This window comes from Elephas maximus, chromosome 19 (assembly GCF_024166365.1).
Source record: "Elephas maximus indicus isolate mEleMax1 chromosome 19, mEleMax1 primary haplotype, whole genome shotgun sequence".
NCBI classification, from domain to species: Eukaryota; Metazoa; Chordata; class Mammalia; order Proboscidea; family Elephantidae; genus Elephas; species Elephas maximus.
The window spans coordinates 53,731,994-53,744,547 of NC_064837.1; the positions used below are offsets into that span (position 1 = coordinate 53,731,994).

At 38.8% G+C, this 12,554-nt stretch overlaps 1 protein-coding gene across 1 annotated transcript in view; it reads left to right on the top strand.

Annotated features, from left to right (window-relative positions):
- Window positions 1-12,554, top strand: part of EFCAB3 (EF-hand calcium binding domain 3) — a 573,675-nt gene that overhangs the window by 545,970 nt on the left and 15,151 nt on the right. Inside the window, exons 192-195 of the mRNA XM_049861611.1 lie at window positions 4,459-4,549; window positions 7,648-7,724; window positions 10,525-10,668; window positions 11,769-11,840. Of these exons, the coding sequence (XP_049717568.1) occupies window positions 4,459-4,549; window positions 7,648-7,724; window positions 10,525-10,668; window positions 11,769-11,840 (384 nt within the window). The remainder of the gene's footprint in view (window positions 1-4,458; window positions 4,550-7,647; window positions 7,725-10,524; window positions 10,669-11,768; window positions 11,841-12,554) is intronic.

Genomic DNA, 12,554 nt, shown 5'->3' on the forward strand with positions numbered 1-12,554 from the left:
GTCATAGAAGTGGGGGACAGGACCACCACATTCAGTCACATACTGGATACCAGATATTCTGCCCCATCTTTTTGATCTCCATAAATTCAGAAGGGAATACGAGTGAAAGTGATCCTTAAATTGATATAGTTAAATTAATTCCCATAGAAAACATAGCTATATTCATGCAACTCCCCGACTCAGAAATCGTCAGGGATCCCCAGCACTAGTAAAGTTCAAACTCCCTTAGCCTCACAATCAAGATAATCACATGTCTAGAGAGACCAGGTAAGTGAGTGACATGGGCTTGGTCTAAAAGACTAGACAAAAAATGATTGGAACTATGGCAATCAAGAAATCTTAGGTTCCAACTAAAAGGGCAACAATTGTTCTGCCTCTGCCAATTATTGCTAAGCAGGAATGTTCTACAGTTCCTGATCTTCTCATTTTTCACAAGAAATTATGAATTGATAATTTGTCCATGCTTCCACTTACGAAATTCAAAAGTTTTTTAAATGTTGCATTAGCCAAATGAAACGTGTAGGTATAAATTTTGCAATCTCTGTTCTAATAACCAAACTGAAGGAAGAAGCTCAACCTGCACTGAAGGCATTTGCAAAAAACAAGGCTTCAGGAATTGACAGAATGCTGATTGAGATGTTTCAGCACATGGATGCAGCACTGGAAGTGCTCACTCATCTATGCCAAGAAATTTGGAAGACAGCTACCTAGCCAACCAACTGGAAGAGATCCATATTTATGCCTATTCTCAAGAAAGGTGATCCAACGGAATGCGGAAATTATTGAACAATATCGTTAATATCACACAGAAGTAAAATTTTCCTGAAGATCATTCAGAAGCGGCTGCAGCAGTACATGGACAGGGAACTGCCAGATATTCAAGCTGGATTCAGAAGAGGACGTGGAACCAGGGATATCATTGCTGATGTCAGATGGATCCTGGCTGAAAGCCAGTTTTATTGACTATGCAAATGCATTCGACTGTGTGGATCATAACAGATTATGGATAACGTTGCAAAGAATGGGAATTCCAGAATACTTAATTGTGCTCATAGGAACTTGTACATAGATCAAGAGGTAGTTGTTTGAACAGAATAAGGGGATACTTTGTGGTTTAAAGTCAGAAAAGGTGTGCATCAGGGTTATATCCTTTCACCATACTTATTCAGTCCGTATGCTGAGCAAATAACACAAGAAGCTGGACTATATGAAGAACAGGGCATCAGGATTGGAGGAAGACTCATTAACAACCTGCAATATGTAGATGACATAGCCTTGCTTGCTGAAAGTGAAGAGGATTTGAAGTACTTAGTGATTAAGATCAAAGACCACAGCCTCAATATAAAGAAATCAAAAATCCTCACAACTGGACCAATAAGCAACATCATGATAAACGGAGAAAAGATTGAAGTTGTCGAGGATTTCATTTTACTTGAATCCACAATCAACACCCATAAAAGCAGCAGTTAAGAAATCAAAAGATACGTTGCATTGGGCAATTCCGCTGCCAAAGATCTCTTCAAAGTGTTGAAAAGAAGAGATGTCACCTTGAAGACTAAGATGTCACCTTGAACACTAAGGTGCACCTGACCCAAGCCTTGGTGTTTTCAATTGCCTCATATGCATGCGAAAGCAGGAGGATGAATAAGGAAGACTGAAGAATTGGTGCCTTTGAATTACGGTGTTGGCAACGAACATTGAATATACCATGGACTGCCAAAAGAACGAACAAATGTGCCTTGGAAGAAGTTCAACCAGATTGCACCTTAGAAGCAAGGATGACAAGACTATATCTCACATACTTTGGACATGTTATAAGGAGGGATCAGTCCCTGTAGAAGGACATGATGCTTAGTAAAGTAGAGGATCATTGAAAGAAAGGAATACCCTCAAACAGACAGATTGACAGAGTGGCTGTAACAGTGGGCTCAAGCATAACAATGATTGTGAACATGACACAGGACCAGGCAGTGTTTCGTTCTGTTGTAAATAGTATTGCTATGAGTCAGAACCAACTCAACGGCACCGAGCAACATCAACAAGGTAAAGTCAAAAGATGCTTGTAATGAATGAACTCCCAGAGAAGGAATCAGCAACCTCTAGAATCACTAAGTAGAATCACTAAGTAGAAGCAATTATGGGGGCCAACTATATAACTAGCTAACTTGGGGCTCTGTCAGTGGTATTGGCAGTTCAAACCCACCCAGTGGTGTCTTGGAAGACAGGCCTGGCAACCTGCTTCTTAAAAGTCTCAGCCTTGGAAACCCTGTGGAGCAGTTCTACTCTGCACACATGGGGTCCCTATGAGTCCAAATCAACTTGACAGCAACTAACAACAACAAGCCTTGGGGCTCTTCCAGTGGTATTTGTGCTTAGCCATGATGACAATTAATGAAGACACTCGTTACTCCCATGCCTGAGGATTTACAAAGCCATGAGACATGTCTAATCTTGAATACTATAGTTTCTGATTAAAACAATCATAATCCTGTCTTTAACTGCTCTTTTTAAACTAATTTACTAAAGTCTACAAGCCTATGAGAGTTTGAATTTTTACCCCTCTTCCTAGTCTTAAACAATTAATGAAATGATTCTTAATCAGCATTCAATCGAGGCACCTAGGTAAACAGTTTTACTAAGTAACTTTCAACTCACTAATGTTTGATATGAAATATATTAACACAGAATTTAAAATAAAAGCTTTCCCTTCTCCAAAGTCCCAACAGTGTCGAAATATTCTGATTCTTTATTTCACACCCACACATACCCTCAGGGTACTGAATGAACCACACTGAAAACATAGTTGCTGTAAGACAGGAAGGAGTTTCTGGGTCATTCTTTCCCTGTGCCTGAGCCGGAGCAGTGAATGAGGTCACAGTTGTATGATGGAACAAACCCTTTGTTGTATTCTTGATCTGATGGAAGCCCAGAAGTAGTATGTAGCGCTGCTTACCGTAGGTAAATATCAGGATTTTGTGGGATTCTATGCTGAATTCTTTTTTTTTAATCTACCATCTCTACAAGAGAGTGAAGATTTTTTTTAGAATAAGGATTATTTTGAGCTGTGAGGATGATTTGACAGCACCTTCCAAGTGCCTAAATTGTTGAGGTCCTCCGGAGTTCCCAGCTCTGTGGTAGGTTTCTAGATTTTGGGTACATGTAATTAATCTGTTCAGAAACAACTGCTTTCCAGGCTCTGAAGTGAAGATGTGAGAAAATCGATCAAATTCTAAACAAACATTCAGAGACCTTTTTATTCACAATGTAATAGTATCTGATTATCCATTTTTCCTAGTCAGCGACCTAGGTTTCTTGTCAGTGAGCCACATAATACACTCTCCATTTTGGAGAGATAATTGGAGAGATAAAATGTATTAGCCTGGATTCTCTAGAGGAGCAAAACCAGTGAAGCGTACGTATAAATATATAGAGAGATTTACTTCGGTGAAATGGCTCACACAATTGTAGGAGCTGGCAAGCCCCCAATCTGTGGGTCCAGCGACAGGCAGAAGACCTCTGCTGGCTCATGTGGCTGCAGGAGCTGGTGAATCGAAAATCTGCAGGGCAGGCAGCAGGCTGAAGACTTCCAAAGGCTTACGTCCCAGGGAGGAAGCCCAACCAACACCGCTGTTGATTCATAGGCCCTGTTGTTCAAACTCTATGCAGAAGTAGAAAGGGCAGAATAGGGAGGCCATTGTGGTCAAAGCGTCCATTCAGGAGGGTCTAGAGTAGTGAAATAGCATTGTATCCCATCCCATACTTTTAAAAAAAGAGCAGTGGCTTTATAAGAACTGACAGGGCAGGGATGGGTATCCCAGAAGGAAACCCTGGGCAAATCTACTTATTATCAGGCAAGAGCCCGAAGTATAAATACCATACCCCTTGACGTCGAGTCGATGCCAACGCATAGCAACCCTTATAGGACAGAGTAGAACTGCCCCGCAGGGTTTCCAGGGAGCAACTGGTGGATTTGAACTGCTGACCTTTTGGTTAGCAGCCAGACTCTTAAGTAGTGTGCCACCAGGGCTCCAGGTATAAGCAGGTAGGTATATTTTGGAAATGCTATAACATTTTATCCTCTGTCAGTTATGACGTGGAATGTTCTATTGATTTCATAAATATATTTCATCTTTAAATAACTTTTCCTGCATGTTTATCTGTGTTACATGACGTTATTTTTATATAGAATCAGAGTAACATTTTTTGTAGGGGAACAATGGCAACAAATTTTGCTTAGCGATTTGAGAACGATAAAGGGCCATTCTACTTGAGTCTTCAAACTCTGTGCATACCTGTAACTTAAATTTGCACATATTACCTACCAGTCCTAGAGGCCCTGGACTTGGAACTCCAGAGAGCCTTGTGCTGGGCAAGCTGCAAAAGAACATAGAGAAATTAATTTGCGGGTTGAGTTTATTTAGTCCTATTTAATCCTTAATTGTATCTGCTGAATTACAGACGGAGTCACTGGCCACATGGCAGCTTCTGACATTAAATCAAAACTTAAGCTGAATCCTCTAACAAAAGTACCCATCTCCCATGTCAAGAGGTAGGAAATGAATGTATTATGGTAATAAATATATTAAGATGATAAAATTATTAGAATGATGAATATATGCTCTTCAAATATCTATTCTGTAATAAATTCAGTTATAAAATATATATGGATTGAAGAACAAGATTTTTATAAAAAAATACATACGCTTTTTAGAGAAACAAATGTTCTCCTTCCTGTTCTCCTAAGAGAGCGGTTACTCTTGTGTTAGGGCACACAATACTCTAGAAGGCCCAGAAAGTTGTCGGTTATAAACTGAGGTATTTTGAGTGTCAGTTTAAAGAATATGTTGAGATCATAATGAAGACCTAAACTCCTAAACAAGTCAGAGTATAGAGAAAGGGTCTATAGCTCAAATATGGCCAGAAAGATGAAACCATGTAACTTGGCCATGACTGGCCCTGGACTAAAATTAGAAGAAAGGTTTGCCTGTGACGTTAACCATAGGTTTTTCTAATTCTGTTAACAAATTCCAATAAACAGGCACTAATGACTGAAAATGAGACTCCGATCTATGTTTTATCAGATTATAAGAAGAAAAGCCTCTCTTCCGCAATTATCTATTTTCTTTGCCACTTTGAGAGTATTCTCCTAGTGTCCTTGACTGTGCCTCTGCTAAGGGAATACATTACAAGCTTTTTCAGAAGGAAGAAGGCAAGATAACCTTAAAAAAAAAATTTTTTTTTTTTTTTTTTACTAGCAGCTAAATCCTTTGATCCCATTATTCCCTTTCCCTGCATTTCAAGCTATTTTGGTTTTTTTAAGTTTCAAACACTACAATTTATTACCAGTAAAATAATGACTATCAATATGTAAATGTGGGTATTTTACAAGCTATCCATTGAAGCAGTGGTTTCCTTGTGACCAAGAGCAGTCAAGCAAAGACTAAATAATACCACGTGTAGAGGGAAATCGTACATTAGATGAGAAGCTGGACTGGGTTCATTCCAAGTCTGAGGTTCTTGATCCTTTGAAATATTGTAGAATAAAGACTTTTTCTAATGTTCAAGTCCAGGTAAAGAGTATCCTTCTTTTAATGTAGCTAAACCCAAAAAAACCAAAGGCATTACCATCGAGTCGATTCAGACTCACAGCGACTCTATAGGACAAAGTAGAACTGCTCCCATAGGGTTTCCAAGGAGCGCCTGGTAGCTTTGAACTGCTCACCTTTTGGTTAGCAGCCACAGCAATTAACCACTACACCACCAGGGTTTCGAATGTAGCTAATGGAGACTTTATACTGCCTGGCCTGCTACTTTCCTCTTGTTGCTGGAGAACTGCGTATGTCTCCATCTACCGCATCTGTTACATCAGCCAAAGAAATTTGGTTATATTTAAAAATGCTATGAATATAAAATAACCTATCTGAGTAAGGACAAACCTGAGTTTTTATAAGGGCAAATAGGTGATAAGGAGGAAACGCCCGAAGAAGAAATAAATGTTACTAAAAGCTGAGAAAATAAGACTAATTAGATTAAAATTCCATGCTGAAAAATTGAGGTCAATGCATTTTGTGAGTTTATTGCCTCCTTTTTTCCCAGATCCCTCTTTGGAAATGAATTTGAATCTACTAGATACTGTAGAAGATACTAAATTCATAAACTTTAATACCTTTTTTATTTTACTACAGTGTTTAGTATTTCTTCTCGTTTCAATTTTTTAACTGGTTCTTATAAAACCACAAAAACTAAGAAATGGTATATTAAAGCTTTTAGTTCTACTAGTATCAAAACTGAAGGTATTTTACATAAAATAAATTTATAAAATTTTGATTATTGTTTGTATAAGTTGTTTTTAAATTACCATTTTATAAGCAAATACAGGAAACCCTGGTGGCATAGTGATTAAGTGCTATGGCTGCTAACCAAAAGGCCAGCAGTTCAAATCCACCAGGCGCTCCTTGGAAACACTATGGGGCGGTTCTACTCTGTCCTATAGGGTCGCTATGAGTCGGAATCGACTCAATGGCAGCAGGTTTGGTTTTTTTTGGAAGCAAATACATTTTTCATTTTTATGTGGTGCAAACAGATGCTCAACTACTAACTGAAAGGTTGGCCATTGGAACCCACTGAGTGGCACCTTGGAAGATAGTCCTGGCGATCTGTTTTTGAAAGGTCACAGTCATGAAAACTCTGCGATGCAGCTCTACTCTGCACACGTGGGGTCGTTGTTAGTCAGAATTGACTCAACGGCAACTACCAATGACAAAAAATAAACTAATAAATTACTGCAGATCTGTATAACCAAAAAACAAACCCATTGCTGTCAAATGGATTCCAACTCATAGCAACCCTATAGGGCAGAGTAGACTGCCCCATAGGACTTCCAAGGAGCAGCTGGTGGATTCAAACTGCCGACCCTTTGGTGAGCAGCCAAGCTCCACCAGATCAATATAAAGTATCCCTAAAGTATTAATATTTTCCCACTTTTTTCAAGATTTTCTCTTCCTGAGGAAATGAAAGGTCACCCAAGGTTGCAAACTTTCTAACGGTTCCTTCTTTCTCTTTTTCTTCCTCCTTCCATGCCCCTTTCCCCTCCCCTCCTCCCCCTTTCCTGTCTTCTCAACCCTCTCTCCCTTACACTGGTAGAAATACAATTCAGCAACATATATTTAAAAATCTTAATCATGGATACAAAGATTTTTCTAGTAAAGATGTTCACCACACATTATTTATATACTATTTAGAAATTTGAAACAACTTATATTTCTAATTAAAGGAATAGCATAAGGCTTACAGACTTAAGCTTTGGAGTCAGACAAATCTGGGTTTGACTCCCAAGTCTCCCATTTACTATCTCTGTGACCTGGCACAAATTATTTAACCCCTCTTAGCCTTTTTTGTAAAATGATAGAAATCAGATGGCTTGTTTTTTGAAAACAGAGTAAAGGTGATGGACAAACATTGGGTTAACCTCAGGAGCTAACATTTTCTCACTGTCCATCCTGTAGCTATTGGCAAGTGACAGTGACAGATGCCTTAGATAGTATCTCTCTAAATACATTGTGACGTTTACAGCCATTCCGGTCAGCAAAAAGTGACTACTGTTTGCTGGTTTCATATATTTGTTGAATCTTTTCATATCTTTATCAGGGATAGAGATTCACCAGGATTTCTCCAAAACCAAGTACAGCACAAAAAAAAGAAGTTGAATGCTTCACAAATGGAAGGTAACGAGACTCATCCTCAAAATTAATGCCTTTGGAGTAATTCCTTACTTTCTGGCACTACGAAATGCTCTAGACTTTTATCAAGACTACCTTTTATCAAGAAAAGATGTTAAATCACCTTTCATGTAATCATGGGGCAGGTATCATTATCTTTATAGGGTTACTCACTCTCTTATACATAGAAATGCTGACACTGAATGTAATATGAAATAAGTTTTATTCTGTTACTATTTGAGATATACTTTATTATGAGCTTATTTCTTCATTCGCTAATTTTAGAAAATACATATATTTGATTTTGGCTGCAGTTAGTGCCTTGAGTATTTGTTTGGAAAAACCTTGGGCCTGTATAAAACATACACACACATATAATTTGAATCTGATTTGATATATTAGTTTTCTGTATCTGCCATAACGAATTACTGCAAACTTTGTGGCTTAAACAACATAAAGTTATTACCATTCAGTCTATAGATCAGAAGTCCCAGTGGGCTCAGCTGATTCCTCTTCTCTGGGTTTTTAAAAAAAAATCACTGCCATCAAGTCGCTTCTGACTCATAGCGACCCTATGACACTATAGGTCAGAGTAGAACTGCCCCATAGAGTTTCCAAGGAGCACCTGGTGGATTCGAACTGCTGACCTTTTGGTTAGCAGCCATAGCACTTAACCACTGCGCCACCAGGGTTTCCTCACTGGGTTTTAAACCAAAAACCCCAAAAAAGGGGTTTTAGGAGGCGGAAATCAAGCTTTCAACTGGCCCGGGCTCTTTTCTGGAGGCTCTGGGGGAAATCTGCTTCCAAGCTCATTCATGTTGTTGGCACAATTCATTCCCTTGTTGCTTGTAAACCAGGAGCTTCTCTCAGCCCCTTAAGGCAACCTACACTCCCTGTCACGTTTCTCCTCCATCTTCAAACAAACAATGGTGAGTTGAATTCTTTTCATGCTTCAGATCTCTCTGACCTCTCCTTCTGTCACACCCCTCTAGCTTCCAACTGGAAACAGTTCTCTGTGCTTGTGATTAGATTGGGCCAACTCAGAAAACCCAGGATAATCTCCCCCATTTTAATTATGTTGTTGGTAGGTGCCGTCGAGTGGGTTTTGACTCATTGCAACCCCATACACAGGAGAATGAAACTCTGCCGGGTCCTGCACTATCCTTACAATTGTTGCTGTGTTTGAGTCCATCACTGTAGCCACTGTGTCAATCCACCTCCTGAGGGTCTTCTTTTTTGCTGACCTTCTGCTTTACCAAGCATGATGTCCTTCTCCAGTAAGTGGCCTCTACTGATAACAGGTCCAAAGGACATGAGATGAAGTCTAGCCATCCCCACTTCTAAGGAGCATTCTGGTTGTACTTACTGCAAGGCAGATTTGTTCTTCTGGAAGTCCACGGTATAGTCAATGTTCTTTGCCAACACTATAGTTCAAATGCTTCCATTCTTCTTCAGTCTTCATTATTCATTGTCCAGCTTTTGCATGCATATGAAGTGATTGAAAAATACTGCGGCTTGGGTCAGGCACACCTTAGTCCTCAGAGTGACATCTTTGCTTTTCAACACATTAAAGAGGTGTTTTACAGTATATTTGCCTAGTACAGTGTGTCATTTTGTTTCTTGACATGGGTGTTGATTTTGAATCCAAGTAAAATGAAATCCTTGACAGCTTCAGTCATTTCTCCACTTATCATGGTGTTGCTCATTGGTCCAGTTGTGAGGATTTTTGTTTTCTTTATAATTGAGGTGTAATCCATACTGAAGGCTGTATTCTTTGACCTTCATCAGTAAGTTCTTCAAGTCCTCTTCACTTTCAGCAGGCAAGGATGTGTCATCTGCATATCACAGGTTGTTAATGAGCCTTCCTCCAACCCTGATGCCCCTTTCTTCATATAGTCCAGCTTCTTGGATTATTTTCTCAGGATACAGATTGAATAAGTATGGTGAAAGGACACAACCCTGACAGACAACTTTCCTGATTTTAAACCACACAGTATCCCCTTGCTCTGTTCGAATGACTGCCTCTTGGTCTGTGTATAGGTTCCACATGAGCACACTTAAGTGTTCTGCAATTCCCATTCTTCACAATGTTATGCATAATTTGTTATGATCCACAGAGTCAAATACCTTTTCATGGTCAATAAAACACAGGTAAACATCTTTCTGGTGTTCTCTGCTTTCAGCCAAGATTCAACTGACATCAACAATGATGGCTCTCGTTCCACGTCCTCTTCTGAATCTGCCTTGAATTTCTTTCAGTTCCGTGTCCGTGTACTGCTGCAATCACTTTTTAATTATCTTCAGCAAGAATTTACTTGCATATGATATTGTTTGATAATTTCTGCATTCTGTTGGCTCACCTTTCTTTAGAATGGCACGTATATGGGTCTTTTCCAGTCAGTTGGCCAGGTAGCTGTGTTCCAAATTTCTTGGCATAGTCAAGTGAGTGCTTCCAGTGTTGCATCCATTCGTTGATACATCTCAATTGGTATTCCATCAATTCCTTAATTATACTATCTGCAAAATTCCTTTTGCCATGCAACGTAGTATATTCATAGGTTCCAGGTGTGGACATCTTTAGGAGGCCACTCTGCCTACTACATTTGGTTTTCCACCAATTAGTTTATTTCAGTTCAGTTCCTATGGAAGGATACTGTCCTTTATAAGAAATGTCCCATTTTTCTCTCAACACTTTTTCAGAGCATTATCTCCAATCAACTGTATTGTCTGCCCTAGTTCCATTAGCATGTGTGGTCTTCTTGAATGATTGTCCTGACTAATTGCTAACTTAATTCCATTTCCCCAGCCTTCCAAGATGCCTACAACTTCTTTAACAAGGATAAAACTGGCTGTATTGATTTACATGGAATGATGTGCACTTTAGCTAAGTTGGGCATGAATCTAACCAAGCATGATGTCTATAATGAATTGAGATGTGCTGATATTGACCGTGAGTACTTTGATTTCTCATTATTTTTATCATTAAAGTTTTTGTGAATGTATATTTTCTGTTAGTGACTTATAAATATGAGAAATAAACCTCACTTATTATTTGCTAAAAGTATGTATATATGTGTTTCCCTGTAAGGATATCAGTGAGGTATATGTGTAAGTTATGAAACAAATTAATGCTAGAAAATGAACTATTCTTTGAAAACTACTCTGTGAAGCTAAGAATGACTATCACATTTCAATATAACATTCATGCCACCCATCGTGGCATACATTTTGGACTGTGCCTTGAAAAAACATACAGAGGCATTGACAATTTCAAAAATGACAGGTTACCAAAAAACCCAAGCCCTTCATTTCTGTTTGAATGAAAATGGTAGAAATCTTCCTTCCATCATTAGGACTCACCTATATTGAATTTTAGATGCATTTTTGTTGGTATTTTTAAAGCATACAGATAATAAATATACCTACTTACCTAGCGTTAAGTAACTCAAGCTGATATGCTATGTGGTGTATGTAATCAGCACATTATCCTCTCACCTCTCCCCACCCAATTGCCAGTGCCACATTTAGTCAGCAGCAGTTGCACATGTGATTCAATGTCACCATTAAGGTGTCACCTGTTGTCACTAACTGCCCAATCTTTCTATTCTTTCATCAGTACATACATACACACACACATACACACTCCTCTAGTAGCATTCATCATCCTTGAATTTTAACAAACATGGGGTACATCTTGAGGAGGTTACAACAGGAATGATGGTAGTATCGAGTGAGAAAGAGGGGTGGATTCCTTGCAAAAATGGCAAGCCTCCAGGCAAGGTGGGGTAGACAAGATTGGAGTGACTGAGAGCACTGTGACTTGATATTTACACCACACCATCACTTCTGTCAGCTGTGGGTGCCTAGTATATTAGCACTAAGATCACTTCAAGAAGACCAGTGCTTCCCTATGGCATACTTCCAGCCCTAAAATGCTCTGATTTTAAGTATTAAATGGCCTAAGGTGTTTTAATTTTTATATTTAACACATCTATTTTGATCATTAAAATGTATTTTATCCTTGTTCTAAGCCTTAGATTTTTGTTGCAGGCGATGGGAAGGTGAACTTCTCAGATTTTATAAGGGTGCTAACAGATGAGAATCGTTTCCTCAGGGCTGTGGGTGAGTAGAAATGTTACTGAATTGATGGCAGTTGGATAATTTCGATGTATGGCAGAGTAAGCATTGTTAGTGTAGGCCACAGTGAGGGGACAAATCATGAAGGTGTGATCTGGGCAGTGATTTACTTCTGTACTGCTTCTGCAAAAAACATTTCCTAGATAAACTTATACAGGCAGTTTTAGAATTTTAACTTAAATGTATCAATCAGGCAATGGAGTTGTCTAAAGTCTTTCAGCTCTTTGTATCCAGTGAGAACACTCAGGGAGTGAATCGCCTGGAAAAGTTTCGTCTCCTTTTATAGTGTTTCAATTCTTTACCAAGCATGTGTATTACTTTGGGAGGTATTCCTTTTACAAAAGAGAAAGTATTTTTTTAGAAAAGAAAACTGCTATCTGTCATGCAGATTTGGGATGTAGATAATACATTGGTCATTAAAAATACCTTTTTCACCTGATAAAGCCTCTACCCTCAGTGCCAGGGCAGGAGAGCCTACCGGAGGTTAAAGAGCATGCTCTCACACACAGTTATAAATGATGCTTAGGTGTATTTGAAATATTGTTATTAGTGCTATAATGGTTTGCTTATTTACCATTAGTACTATAATGGTAGGCTGCCTTGAAAAATCTAACCACTATTCATATCATGTTTTCTGGGATAAACACATTCTAAATTCCAAATACCATGTAAAGTTTTGAAACCGCATGTATTCATACT